The sequence below is a fragment of the Cheilinus undulatus genome, linkage group 16, assembly GCF_018320785.1.
Source record: "Cheilinus undulatus linkage group 16, ASM1832078v1, whole genome shotgun sequence".
NCBI classification, from domain to species: domain Eukaryota; kingdom Metazoa; phylum Chordata; class Actinopteri; order Labriformes; family Labridae; genus Cheilinus; species Cheilinus undulatus.
Window position 1 is genome coordinate 6268358 of NC_054880.1, and position 15235 is coordinate 6283592.

Genomic DNA, 15235 nt, shown 5'->3' on the forward strand with positions numbered 1-15235 from the left:
TATAGACCAATATTTACAGCTGATATAGACCAATATTTACAGCTTATATAGACCAATATTTACAGCCGATATAGACCAATATTTACAGCTGATATAGACCAATATTTACAGTCGATATAGACCAATATTTACAGCTGATATAGACCAATATTTACAGTCGATATCGACCAATATTTACAGCTTATATAGACCAATATTTACAGCCGATATATAGACTAATATTTACAGCTGATATAGACCAATATTTACAGCCGATATAGACCAATATTTACAGTCGATATAGACCAATATTTACAGCTGATATAGACCAATATTTACAGCCGATATAGACCAATATTTACAGTCGATATAGACCAATATTTACAGCTTATATAGACCAATATTTACATCTGATATAGACCAATATTTACAGCCGATATAGACCAATATTTACAGTCGATATAGACCAATATTTACAGCTTATATAGACCAATATTTACAGCTGATATAGACCAATATTTACAGTCGATATAGACCAATATTTACAGTCGATATAGACCAATATTTACAGCCGATATAGACCAATATTTACAGTCGATATCGACCAATATTTACAGCTTATATAGACCAATATTTACAGCCGATATATAGACCAATATTTACAGCTGATATAGACCAATATTTACAGCCGATATAGACCAATATTTACAGTCGATATAGACCAATATTTACAGCTGATATAGACCAATATTTACAGCCGATATAGACCAATATTTACAGTCGATATAGACCAATATTTACAGCTTATATAGACCAATATTTACATCTGATATAGACCAATATTTACAGCCGATATAGACCAATATTTACAGTCGATATAGACCAATATTTACAGCTTATATAGACCAATATTTACAGCTGATATAGACCAATATTTACAGTCGATATAGACCAATATTTACAGTCGATATAGACCAATATTTACAGCCGATATAGACCAATATTTACAGTCGATATAGACCAATATTTACAGCTTATATAGACCAATATTTACAGTCGATATAGACCAATATTTACAGCCGATATAGACCAATATTTACAGTCGATATAGACCAATATTTACAGTCGATATAGACCAATATTTACAGTCGATATAGACCAATATTTACAGCTTATATAGACCAATATTTACAGCTGATATAGACCAATATTTACAGTCGATATAGACCAATATTTACAGCTGATATAGACTTATATTTACAGCTGTTATAGACCAATATTTACAGCTGATATAGACCAATATTTACAGCTGATATAGACCAATATTTACAGCTTATATAGACCAATATTTACAGCCGATATAGACCAATATTTACAGCTGATATAGACCAATATTTACAGTCGATATAGACCAATATTTACAGCTGATATAGACCAATATTTACAGTCGATATCGACCAATATTTACAGCTTATATAGACCAATATTTACAGCCGATATATAGACCAATATTTACAGCTGATATAGACCAATATTTACAGCCGATATAGACCAATATTTACAGTCGATATAGACCAATATTTACAGCTTATATAGACCAATATTTACATCTGATATAGACCAATATTTACAGCCGATATAGACCAATATTTACAGTCGATATAGACCAATATTTACAGCTTATATAGACCAATATTTACAGTCGATATAGACCAATATTTACAGTCGATATAGACCAATATTTACAGCCGATATAGACCAATATTTACAGTCGATATAGACCAATATTTACAGCTTATATAGACCAATATTTACAGTCGATATAGACCAATATTTACAGCCGATATAGACCAATATTTACAGTCGATATAGACCAATATTTACAGTCGATATAGACCAATATTTACAGTCGATATAGACCAATATTTACAGCTTATATAGACCAATATTTACAGCTGATATAGACCAATATTTACAGTCGATATAGACCAATATTTACAGCTGATATAGACTTATACTTACAGCTGTTATAGACCAATATTTACAGCTGATATAGACCAATATTTACAGCTGATATAGACCAATATTTACAGCTTATATAGACCAATATTTACAGCCGATATAGACCAATATTTACAGCTGATATAGACCAATATTTACAGTCGATATAGACCAATATTTACAGCTGATATAGACCAATATTTATGACCCTCATAAATACTGACATTTTTACAGAACTAAGAAGTCTTGAAATATTGTGGAAAATGATACAAATTAGAAGTTAAAGATGTATACGTCACCACCAATCACTGTTGTTTCTCTAGAATAAAGTAAAAACACAGAATAAAGTGGATCAACATATAAAGTGTCTTAAAATGTGTTTATCATCCATATTTATTAACTTTTAAACCTTGTATTCTTTCTCTATTGGCTCCATATTACTGATTTTTGTCTCTAACTTTCCCTCCAACAGCATATTTACCGTAAGTTTGCAGCTCTAATCTACTACTCGTTTTCGAGCCTCCAGGGCTCGTTTGGCTACCTGAGAGTTTCTGCTCTGCCACTTCCTTATCTGAAGTGGGGGAGAGGGAAAGCTTTGGGAGAGGGGTGTGTCCTGGGAAATTCCTTTGGATCCTGAGATATTATCAACACAGTCTCTGACTGGATGACTGGGAGAAAGAGAGAGAAAACCCATAAATCAGTGCAGTAAAGCTGGAGAAAGTGTTAAAATGTTGACTTTAGATGAAACACTGACGCTGTCATTAAATTATCCTGGAGTTTAACCAACAAGGACTTAAGGAAACGAAGGATTTAGACTTATACTTAACAGCTATGGAAGCCCTATGGGGACATACATCCTGATTCTCAAGAATTCAAGCGCCCAAGTGACTCAGTTTTCCAGAATGACTGTTGTTTTCTTACAACCAGAGAGCCACAGAAGCACAAGACAAAGAAATAGTGCAAGTATATGTCGTTAATGAGGCCAACAGCAGTGTGGTGTGTCCTGTCACTGCCAGTTTCTGTTCATATATCATCCCGTTATCACAAGAAAACAGGATCTGCTGTCTGGAGATAATGAGTTCTGCAATAATGAGAGAAAATAAATCTGATGAACCGTGATGGAGACTGGGCTTCTGGATGTGTTTGGCTTTTGTGGTTGCATAGATGAGTGTATTTGTGCCTCTGTATTGTATGTTTTCTCCTCTCTTGGTCATTTTAGTTTCAGTTATGTTCTTACCAGGTTAAATTTGAGATAAATATGCTGGACTTTGGTTATAAATCTCTGGTAAACCGTGTGGTGTTGGTGCAGGGGGTTTCCGGCTGAATCACACCCCACGCTCGCTGTAACGGAGTCTGCAGCTCGCTCTCACGCCGTGTGTCTCTGCTCTCAGCCATGAATGGAGCTTTTTGTTTCCAGCTGCTGCTGTTGGTTTTAACAGGACACACCGACCTGCTGCTGCTCATCATCCTGAGACTAAACATAGACGATAGAAGGACAAGTCTGTGAGTGGGGGGCTAAGCGCCTGATTGGATTGAAGAGGGGGTCGTTAAGAGTGTGTATCAATTAGACACAGCTCAAAGTTCTGTGATCCCATTGTGACAATGTGATTGGGTTACCAAAAAAATAGCCGGGGGAAAAAATCAGCAGTCAGACACCTTTAAGCACAGAGTAATGCCAGATTTAAGATCAGATTTAAGGCCAGATTTAAGGTCAGATTGAAGGTCATAAACTATATATATTGCCAAAAGTATTCGCTCACCTGCCTTGACTCGCATATGAACTTCAGTGACATTCCATTCTTAATCCATAGGGTTTAATATGACGTGGGTCCACCCTTTGCAGCTATAACAGCTTCAACTCTTCTGGGAAGGCTTTCCACAAGGCTTAGGAGTGTGTTTATGGGAATTTTTGACCATTCTTCCAGAAGCACATTTGTGAGGTCACACACTGATGTTGGACGAGAAGGCCTGGCTCTCAGTCTCCGCTCTTATTCATCCCAAAGGTGTTCTATGGGGTTGAGGTCAGGACTCTGTGCAGGCCAGTCAAGTTGATCCACACCAAACTCTCTCATCCATGTCTTTATGGACCTTGCTTTGTGCACTGGTGCACAGTCATGTTGGAACAGGAAGGGGCCATCCCCAAACTGTTCCCACAAAGTTGGGAGCATGGAATTGTCCAAAATCTCTTGGTATGCTGAAGCATTCAGAGTTCCTTTCACTGGAACTAAAGGGCCAAGCCCAGCTCCTGAAAAACAAGCCCTCACCATAATCCCCCCTCCACCAAACTTTACACTTGGCACAATGCAGTCAGACAAGTACAGTTCTCCTGGCAACCGCCAAACCCAGACTGGTCCATCAGATTGCCAGATGGAGGAGCCCGATTGGTCACTCCAGAGAAGGCGTCTTCACTGCTCTAGAGTCCAGTGGCGGTGTGCTATACCACTGCATCCGATGTTTTGCCTTGCACTTGGTGATGTATGGCTTGGATGCAGCTGTAACCATGGAAACCCATTCCATGAAGCTCTCTACCACTGTTCTTGAGCTAATCTGAAGGCCACATGAAGTTTGGAGGTCTGTAGCCATTGACTCTGCACAAAGTTGGCGACCTCTGGCACTATGCACCTCAGCATCCGCTGACCCCGCTCTGTTATTTTACGTGGCCTACCACTTGGTGGCTGAGTTGCTGACATTCCCAATGGCTTCCACTTTGGTATAATACCACTGACAGTGACTGTGGAATATTTAGGAAATTTCACCACTGGACTTGTTGCACAGGTGGCATCCTATCACAGTACCACGCTGGAATTCACTGAGCTCCTGAGAGCGAGCCATTCTTTCACAAATGTTTGTAGAAACAGTCTGCATGCCTAGGTGATGATTTTATACACCTGTGGCCATGGAAGTGATTGGAACACCTGATTTCAGTTATTTGAATGGTTGAGTGAATACTTTTGGCCATATAGTATATTTGAGGCCAGATTGAAGGTCATATTAGCCTAACCCTAACCCCGACCAGTCTTGGCTAAAGGCTTTGCTCTAATAATTATTAGTCCTATAAATCCTCACATTTGAGCTATCAGTAAGACTATTTTACTGCTCTCAATCAAGTCAGAGCCTTCCTGACTATTAACCTTAAATATCAGACCTGTTTGATACTTTTAGGTCAGACTGCGTCTTCATTCATGTCACTACAAGCCACAGGCCACACAGGCCCCTACTGTAGGAAACAAGGGCCCTTACTTAGACACATAGCCCCCTGACATTAACATGCAAACCCCTTATAATCATGCAGGCCTAATGACCCGTAACGTGAGCATACAGGGCTAAACGTAAGCTGATGTAAGCACACAGGCCCTTAAATTGGCACAAGATGCATTTTCTGCAGAAAAGCAGTGGTTTGAATTACCAGTAGGTCATTTTCTGATAAATTTGCTTTGTGCTGATAGAAAGTGTCCATTATACCAATTCTAATTTTGGGTATTTCACCCAGTTCTAGAGTAAAAGTACTCTCTCCGTGGGCCGGGTCATTTCTGTGCCGTAACGATTCGTCTGGAAACTGTGATCGAGTCAGACAGAGAGAGAGAGAGCCCATGTGTTTCTGATCAGCCTGCACGCCGCTGCTCCGTGCTCCAATGTTTTCATCGTCCTCATGACCTCATCATGTGTCCCGGCACACAGAGGAGGAGACGCCATGATGTCATGAAGGCGGGGCCAAAGTCATTACTACTCCCCCTTTCTTTATCATGCACCAACTCTCGGACTGCTTCTCACAATAATTTACCCTCAGTTTACCTCCTTTACTCTCATGTCTCCTTCTCTGTCCTCTCTCTCATTCTCTCTCATTCTCTCTCTCTCCCTCTCTCTCTCTCTCTCTCTCTCTCTATCTCTCTCTCTCTCTCTCTGACTTCTTCCTCCTCCGCTTCCTCCTTCAGTCTCTAGATTTTCCCACCAATGTGAAAAAGTTTAAAAAGCAGCAGAAGTCCATCAAACCTCCTCCAGGCTTTTACTCAGTGAAAGAAGAGTGGAAAAAAGCTGATGGATCCAACGTCCTCTGAGCAGAAACCTGTTAGGTTTAAGGATTTATTTAGATATTTTATGTGCAGATATAAGATCATATCCACTGCAAAGCAAAGGATTTTTAAATTAATGCAATCAAAGTCTACTTTTCTTTTGCTTAGATATGTTTTAAACACCACATGCTACCTTTAAAAAACTACATTTGCCCCATAGGAGAGAAATAAATTAACCAAAAATGCATGCAAATACCTACACAGTGTCCAGATTGCTAAAGCTTTGTGCTGTTGACATAGTGTGCAGGAGTTTGTCTGCACTTTTATGAAATAAAATCCTTTATTTGGTTTGCGGGATTTCTGATTTTGTTGCTGCAGAATCAAAAAAATCTCATATTTTTAGATTTATTAAATGTGCACATGAGCTCAGAAAAACCTCCATTAATAAATCTTTGAATTCTGCAAACGCTGCTTGTTAAGATCAGGCACAGCTTCTTGAAACTCTTCATTAAATGAACCTCTTGGTTCTGAGCCCATTCATTTCAGATCTGCAGAAATAATCCAGACTAAAAGTCAGCTCCATGTGACCTGATCTCTCTAACTCCTGCAGTTTTTGTGTCATTTCCTGTAATCTGATCCGTCCAGCTGTGGAACCGCTAACCGCCCAGTGTCGTGTTTCCCCGTCTGTTTCAGAGAGTGTGCGGGAGGCGGTCGGTCGGAGGGTGAAGCTGACCCTGAGGAGGAAAGTCCAGCTGGAGGTCAAAGGTGACAAAGTGGAGAACAGAGTTCTGGTAAGACAAACGTTCCACCTTAAAATGTCCTCAGTAATTCTCTGTGGATTTAATTCTCTGCACAAACATTTTACCAACAGGGTGAATCTACCAAAAAGTGCACAGTGTCTAATATGAAGGACTGCTTTTAATGGTGAAGTTTCAGTACCAGAATGTCACCAAAGAATGAAGTTTTGCAGGTTAGACCAATGGCTCCCAACCTGGGGTCCTGGTACCCCATGGGGTTGTCAAAATTAGTTTTACACAGATTTTTTTGTTTGGGTTTTTATGAATGAAACGATTAAAATCAGTGTTGATGATTTACTGTATTTCTTTCATTCCTGTGAGTTTTGGGGGCTCCAAGGAATAATTTGCAGGCAGGACCTAAAAGATCCTGGGTCTAGAGTCTGGATAGGCGGTGTCACACAATGCTCAAAAATCTGTCCAATTTGGTTCAGCCCAGTTCTGTCCTGGTTTAGCTCATTAAACTCTGATCTTACCCGTGTTTCCTCAGCTGATGTCAGTCCAGACTCGCTCATTGTGACAGGAAATCTGTCTCTTTTTAGAGATCCAGATCCAGATCATGTGGTTCAGCTCAGTAGAGCTGGTTGTTCTTCATTCGGTATCAGTTTGGCTTTTTAAAGGTCACGTATTTTACCCTTTTAAGATGAGTTTATATTGGTCTCAGAGATCCCCAAAACATGCCTGTGATGTCTGTGTATGAAAAAAATACTCCAGTATAGGATTTTTAAATGTTTAAATACTACTTTGTTTCAGCCCTGCTCAGAACAAGCTGTTTCTGTGTCTGTGGCTTTAAATATTACTGAGCTGTCTGACTCCACCCCTCCCAGGAAATGGATGTGGCTCCCCTGACCCTCCTCTCAGCTGAGAGGAAATTTAGGAGAGGAGGGCAGAACTTTCTTCCAAGCAGGGAGGGCCAACTGAACCTGGGGGCGGGGCTAACTCCCCAAATGACATCAGAGAGGGAAATCTGAAAACGGCTTGTTTCAGGACACATTTTCTGAAATCTGAAGTGGGGGAGGGGTGGGAAGGGATTTTTCTGGAACTTGAGAGGATTGTGGAAAGGCTAGGGGTGCATATTTTTGTTAGAAAAGCCTGAAAAAGTGATTTTTGCATAATATATCCCCTTCAAATCTGGATTAAATAACAAGAAAAGGTGAAGGAAAGGAAACTTGCACTCAAACAGGAGCTAGGTGCAGTGGCTCACATTAAAGAGCCGTTTAGAAGGACAGACTCATTCATGAGTGGCTCATCATTACTCTTATCATTACTGTTCTGATGATAACTTCAGTGTACACGTCCTATTAGAGTGGTAAAGGACTAACTGTCCCACACTTCCTGATCTCCAACAGACATTCAGGATCACATGATTGCAAACAGCCTATAAAGGCAGAGAACATAATGTTGGTAAACTCGGGGATGCTGGGGGCTTTGTGGGCCATACCTGGACCAAACCGTTTCCAGACCACACTGAGGTGCGTCCACACAAAACATTATGGATTAACGCTTGATATCTGAAGTGGATACAAATGTCAGGTTTAAACAGGGTGAAGGAAACAAACGCAGGCAGCACAGCTTCTGTCACAGCTTTTATCACCTGGATCAATAAATTTATTGCTCCGTTAGAGGGAAAAAGTCCAAGTGGTTCCATGGTAGCAGCATGTCTCTGCAGGTAGAGGTGAGGAGATAAGATATGGAGCAGGAAGTGGAGCAGAGTACTCCTCATTTAAAGCATTGGAAGGTTTTCACATTGGCACAGATATGTTTTATGTTGTTTAAGTCTTCGTATTATTTCAGATTGGCAGAGTAAGCCCAGAAGCATTCTTCTTTATGAGTGGAGTGTGGAGGTTTTAGCTGAGCTGCATGTGGTTGTGAAATATTTGGAATGACTGCGGCTGCAGCAGCTCGGCCTGAGAGGAGCGGCGTCTCTGAGTCATGGTCTGATGGTCGGTGTGTCTGAATGTCACGCCAATACTTCCTTATTTTCATCACAAACACTCACAAACACAGGGTGAACTGATGACCAGGATCAGCGTTTCAAACTGATTTCTCATGAAAATGCTGAAGGTTTTTGCAAAGTTCACATCAGAAGTTTACTAAGTGACTGCATAAATACCCCCCCCCCCCCCCTTTAAAATGACTGACTATTCAACAGCCAATTCAAGTCCAGCCAATTTCCACACCAAGTGTAGTTGATATGTCTCAAGTGATTATATAGTATACAGATCTCTGTGCCTGGAAGGTCCAGTCACTGGTTAGTCAGTATTACTGGCTACTGTTACACTATGAAGACAAAGGAACACTCCGATATTTGTCACACTTAAATGTTGCAGATTATCAATCAAATTCTAATATTAGACAAAGATATCCTGAGTAAATTCAAAAGTCAATTTTTAAGGGAAAAAGCAATCCAAACCTACCTGGACCTATGTGAAAAGGTCATTTCCCCCTGAACCTAACAACTGGGCATTCCATCCTTGGCAGCAACAATTGAAGCAAGCGCTTGTGTCACATGTGTCTGTGAGTCTTTCACATTGGAGGAATGTTGACCCACTCTCTTTGCAGAATTGTTTTAACACAGCCACATTGGAGGGTTTTCCAGCATGAACGGCCTGTTTAAGGTCCTGCCACAACATCTCAATTTAAGTCCAGACTCTGACTAGACCACTACAAAATGTTCATTTTGTGTTTTTAGTCTTGGTGGTTTGTTTGGGATCTTTGTCCTGCTCCATAACCCAAGTGTGCTTGAGTTTGAGGTCATGAACTGATGGCCGGACATTCTCCTTCAGGATTTTGTGCTAGAGAGCAGAATTTATGGTTCTAGTGGTCCAGGTCCTGGTCTAGACCATCACACTACCACCACCATGTCTGACTGTTGGTCTGATGTTCTTTTGATGAAATGCTGTGTTAGTTTTACTTCAGATGGAACAGGACAAAGAAAGTTCCTCTTCTGTCCGGTCAGTGCTCAGAAGTCTTGGGGATCATCAGGATGTTTTTAGTTAAATGTGAGACGAGCCTTTGTGTTCTTTTTGTCAGGAGTGGTTTTGGCATTGGAACTCTCCCATGATGCCGTATTTGCCCAGTGTCTTCTGATCGTTGAGTCATGACCTCTGACCTTAACTGAGTCAGTGAGGCCTGCTGGTCTTTAGATGTGGTTCTGGGTTCTTCTGGGCCCTCCTGGATGAGTCGTCCATGCGCTCTTGGGGTAATTTTGGTAGGTGGGCCACTCCTGGGAAGGTTCAGCGCTGTTGTAAATGTGAACAATCATTCCCTTATGTTGAGTCCTTTTTTGGCAACTTTTGAAAAGCGGGTGGAACTGGCGAGAAGCTCCTCGCTACTCTATGGCAAAAATGAAGGGAAAATGCCACAACATCCCTGGCTTCACCAAAATTCCATCCTCTGCCTTTAATGATGATGTCATCAATGTTTTCGAAACATTCCATCCTGCCTTTAAGATAATTTAATCAAAGCGTATAAAATATTCTATCCTTCCCTTTTAAAATAAAGTCATCAAAGCATAGAAAACATTTAATTCTTGCCTTTTAAAGTAACGTCATGAAAGTTTATAAAACGTTTCATCCTTGCCTTTAAGAATGATATATTAAAAGCGTATAATCCAATCTGTTCTTGTTGTTTGAAATGATATCATCAAAGCTCACAATACAGTTCATCCTTGCCTTTTGAAATGATGTCATCAATGCTTTTAAAACATTCTTCCTTCCTCCCAAAACAATGCCATCAAAGCTTAGAAAACAAAACACCCTTGCCTTTTACAATAATAAAACAAATGATATAAACATACCATCCTTGCCTTTGAAGATTATGTCATCAAAGCTTTTAAAATAAACAATCCTTGCCTCTCAAAATTATGTCATCCATCCTTTCCTTTAATAAAAGGTCATTAAAGCATGTAAACATTCAACCCTTGCCGCTTAGAATAATGTAATCATGGCTTATAAAACATTCCCTCCTTGCCTTTCAATATTATGTTATCAAAGTATAAAACACATTCCATTCTTGCCTTTCAATATTTTGAAATGAAAGCATATAAAACATCCCATCCTTACCTTTAAGAATAATGTCATGAAAGCTTATAAAGCATTCCATCCTTGCCTAACAGAATGATATATTACAAGCTTAAAAAACATCCCATCCTTGCCTTTTGGCTTGACGAAATAAAAGCTTATAAAACATTGAATCATTGCTTTTCAAAATAATGTTATCAAAGACCCCAAAATAATACCACACCTTTTTTAAAAATGTCATGAGAGCATATGAAACATTCCATCCTTGACTTTAAGAATGATGAATTAAAAGCTTATAAAGCATTCTTGCTATTTAAAATGATGGCATCAAGATTTATAAACATACTATTCTTGCTTTTCATTATTATGTCATCAAAGCTTATAAAACAGTCCATCCTTGACTTTTAAAATTATGTCTTCAAAGCCTATAAAACATTCCATCCTTACCTCTTAAAATAATGTCATCAAAGCTAATAAAACAGTCCATCTTTACCATTAAAAATAATGTCATCAAAGCTAATAAAACATTCCATCCTTACCTCTTAAAATAATGTCGTCAAAGCTAATGAAACAGTCCATCTTTGCCTTTAAAAATAATGTCATCAAAGCTTATAAAACATTCCATTCTTGCCTTCTAAAATGATGTTATCAAGGTTTATAAACATGCCCTTCTTGCCTTATAAAACAGTCCATCCTTGCCTTTTAAATAATGTCATCAAAGCTTATAAAACAGTCCATCTTTGCCTTTAAAAATAATGTCATCAAAGCTTGTAAAACATTCCATCCTTGCCTTTTAAAATGTTGCCATCAATGCTTATAGAATGTGTTTTCAGAAGCTGGCACACCAGAAACAGAGGACTGGGTTGGCTAGTGTCACATGTGTGTATAGGCAGACTGTGTACCCTAATCTAGACCTGAAGTTACTGGTGTTTATTTAATCATACGTCCCCTTTAAAGCCATTTCTGTTTCTAAACAGCTGAGTTCATCTTCACTCCTTTGGAAAGAAAGTTAATTTTTCTTCTGACGTGTTTCAGGAAATAATCGACGTAACTTTCTTTAAACAAAATCTGCCTGACATGAAACAGTGAGGGTGTTTTTTGCCGCCTGTCTAGATGAAATTACAGCACGAGTTTCTAATCTGCTGCTCTCCAGCTGTGGAATGCGCTCTGAGAGTGTTGGGTCGTGTCCTGACAGGAGCTGCAGTCACATTTTTCTCAGATGTGGTATGTGGTCAAAGAAAGAGAGATGGTTCAAAGGAAGAAGAAAAAGTGATTCTCTGGACTGTTCTGTGCTGTTGATGGTAAAATGATGCAGAATAAAACAAGTCCAGCTTCATCTTCTTCGTGTTTAATGGGTTTTATGAAAGTTTTCCTCCCACTTATGAAGGTGAGGTGAGCTCAGATACCTGCAGCTACATGAAACCAGAAACCTCAGCACACAAACACCCATGGTAGCACAACTACATCTGAGGAGGTATTTCTGTCATATTTAATGTGATTGTGTTACATAGTAATATTTAAAGTCCATGTAAAGCTACATCACCCTTTGAATGTGTCTCACTGGAAGGTCTGGTCAATGGTTAATCAGTATTCCTGGCTACCATTACACCATGGAGATAAAAAACACTGAGAAATGGTTACTGAAAAGTATAGGTCAGGGGATGGAGACAAAAACATTTCCCAGACTCTGAACATCATCCAGAGTTCAGTTAAATCCATCATGAAGAAATGAAGGAATATGTTGCATGTGTAAATCTGCCTAGATCAGACCATGCTCACAAACTGAGTGAGCGTGCAAGAAGGAGACTAGTGAGAGAGGACACTAAGAGAGGAGGTGATCCAGATCTCAAATATTCAGTCCTGTAGACCTCCTAATGTTATCTATCCAGATAAAGAGAGACCAGAGTCTAGAGGAGTCTAGTCCTGAGCTAAGAGGCTAGCTGAGCCACTTTAACACATAAAAATCCTCATTTTGTCTCGTGATGTACCACCAACAGGATAAACCTTGTGGGGTGAGAGACCCGGTAATAATGAGCTGTTCATAAACAAGCCTGTTCTCTTAAACGGCTCTTTAATGTGAGCCACTGCACCTAGCTCCAGTTTGAGTGCCAGTTTCCTTTCCTCCATCCTTTCTTGTTATTTAATCCAGACTTAAAAAAAACAAACTGGTACCAAATAGGGCTGAACGAAATGCAAAAATAATCTAATTGCAATTTTATTCCTGCAACATTGCGATTGCGATTTTAAATGCGATTATTTAGGTTCCTCATTTTTTTCTGTTGTTCAACAAACATGAGCAATAAATCATTCTATATTATAACAAGCACAATGTTAGATAAGTTAAACTAGGGCTAAATTTATAATAAAAATATCGTACTGCCATTTTGGCTCATATAGAAATTTTGTTATCAATTGCTTTATTGAAGGGGGTGATCATTTATCATGTTCTCATTTTGATGAAGAAAAAAAAAGCTTGAGCAAGAAAAGTAAGATTTTTTGTAAAAAAATAAAATAAAATAAAAAAGATACTTGAAGGTTTGAATAAAGTAATGATACTCAACGTGTGCCTCTAGAGCCAATATTATTCCACCAGAAAATCTTAAATAAGGGAAACCTTTTGCCCTTTTTCACCATTTTTTTACACTTTTCACCCATTTAAGCTACCTTTTGCCTTTGAAAACCAATGTTTTGCCCATTTTGCCACTTTTTGCCACATTCATCCCATTTTTGCCTATTAGGGCTATCTTTTGCCATTTAATAACACTTTTTCCCTACTTTTTTGCCCCTTTTGACACTTTCTTTTTACCCATTTTTTCCCACTTTTATCCCATTTTTGCCCCTTTTCACCCTTTTTTCTCATTATTTTCACCCATTTAAGCCCCCTTTTGTCATTAAATACCACCTTTTCCTAGTTTTTGCCCATTTTAGACAATCTTGACTGCTTTTTGCCCATTTTAGTCACCTTTCATTCATTTTTTTATAGTTTTGCCACTTTTGGACCATTTTATGCCAACTGTAACTCATTTTTTGTCACTTCTCACCCATTTTTGCTACTTTCTGACCCTTTTTCCACTATTTCCTCCCCATTTTCTGCCCTTTTTACCCATTTTTGACCATTCTTGCCACCTTTAACTTATCTTTATTGCCGTTGTTGCCACTTTTCACCTCTTAATTTGTGGCTCTTGCGAAGGTATTTTACAACTATTTGGCTATTTGGTTAAGCAGGGTTGAGTAGCACTGATATAAAGGATAAAAAAAGAAAAAAAGATTGTATCAAACTGGTATTTTGACACTTTTCAGGTTAAAGAAATATTGCACTGTCTGCGATTTAATCTAATTTGCGATCAATTGCCCAGCCCTTGTACCAAATGGGGAGTAACCAGCTCTACTGAGCTGAGCCGAATGATCTGGATCAATAAAAAGAGACAGATTTCCTGTCACAGTGAGAGAGACTGGACGGACATCAGCTGAGGAAACACGGGTAGGATCCTTTATTCTGCTGCAGATTTCTGTCCATCAGCTGTTGTCTTGTGTGTTTAGTATCAGAGCGAGTTGTGCATCATGGTCCAGATTTCTCGCTGGCTCTGTCTGTTTCTAATCCTAAAGTTTGTGATGTGGACTTGATCGGCTCACATGAACCAACCTGCAGTCACATCTGTGCAACACCTGATCCAGATGTTTTTATCTTTACAAAGAGAACCCAGCCGCTGATCTTCACGTCTCTAATGCCCTCTTTCTCTTAAACAGCAGTCAGGGACAACCTCATGTCTTATAAATATGTGACCTGAAATAACCTCTGTCACCATTCAGACCACAGCAGGTCATCTCTCTCTTCATCTTTTATAAATCTGATAAGTGTAGAGCTGCATTTCCACATGTGGCATTAACTTGACTAAACCAGTTTTGGCCAAACAAACAAGTTAGTGTAGTTTTATTCTGGACCAGCAGACCCAGGTCAGCTGAAGTTTTTTTCTTTATCCATTATCATTCCTTACACTTTAAAGTGTTTTAAAGAAAAGCTGTTAAAAGTGACCCTCTGTGTCTCTGTTCCCCTCAGGCGTTGGCGTCACATCGAGCCTACCTGCTGACAGCCAGAGTTCCTTCTAAAGTGAGTAAATCTGAGTTATTAAATCTCTGCTCTTTGACTCCATCTACCTTTAACCTAGCTATACTAAATTCTTCACTCCTAAATAAATCTCTCCTTCTCATTCCTCGTCCTAAACCTCCTTCTTAGCATTGTTTGGTTTTTGGTCATCAGACGTGTTTCTGCCTGTTTCTGCTCATTCCCCGCCGTTATCTTTTCTCTTCTTCTCTTGTTTTATGATTCTCTCTGACAGAGGATACAACAAGTCCCAGCACATTCCTGAGTCTTCATCTCAGATTCAGATAGGAAGGTGGAATCAGGTGATTGGGGTGTTACAGTGAGGGT

At 39.3% G+C, this 15235-nt stretch overlaps 1 protein-coding gene across 1 annotated transcript in view; it reads left to right on the forward strand.

Annotated features, from left to right (window-relative positions):
* The window catches only part of LOC121523390 (F-actin-uncapping protein LRRC16A), a 51344-nt gene that overhangs the window by 3901 nt on the left and 32208 nt on the right, over positions 1–15235 (forward strand). The window contains exons 2-3 of the mRNA XM_041808265.1: positions 6684–6781; positions 14864–14914. Of these exons, the coding sequence (XP_041664199.1) occupies positions 6684–6781; positions 14864–14914 (149 nt within the window). The remainder of the gene's footprint in view (positions 1–6683; positions 6782–14863; positions 14915–15235) is intronic.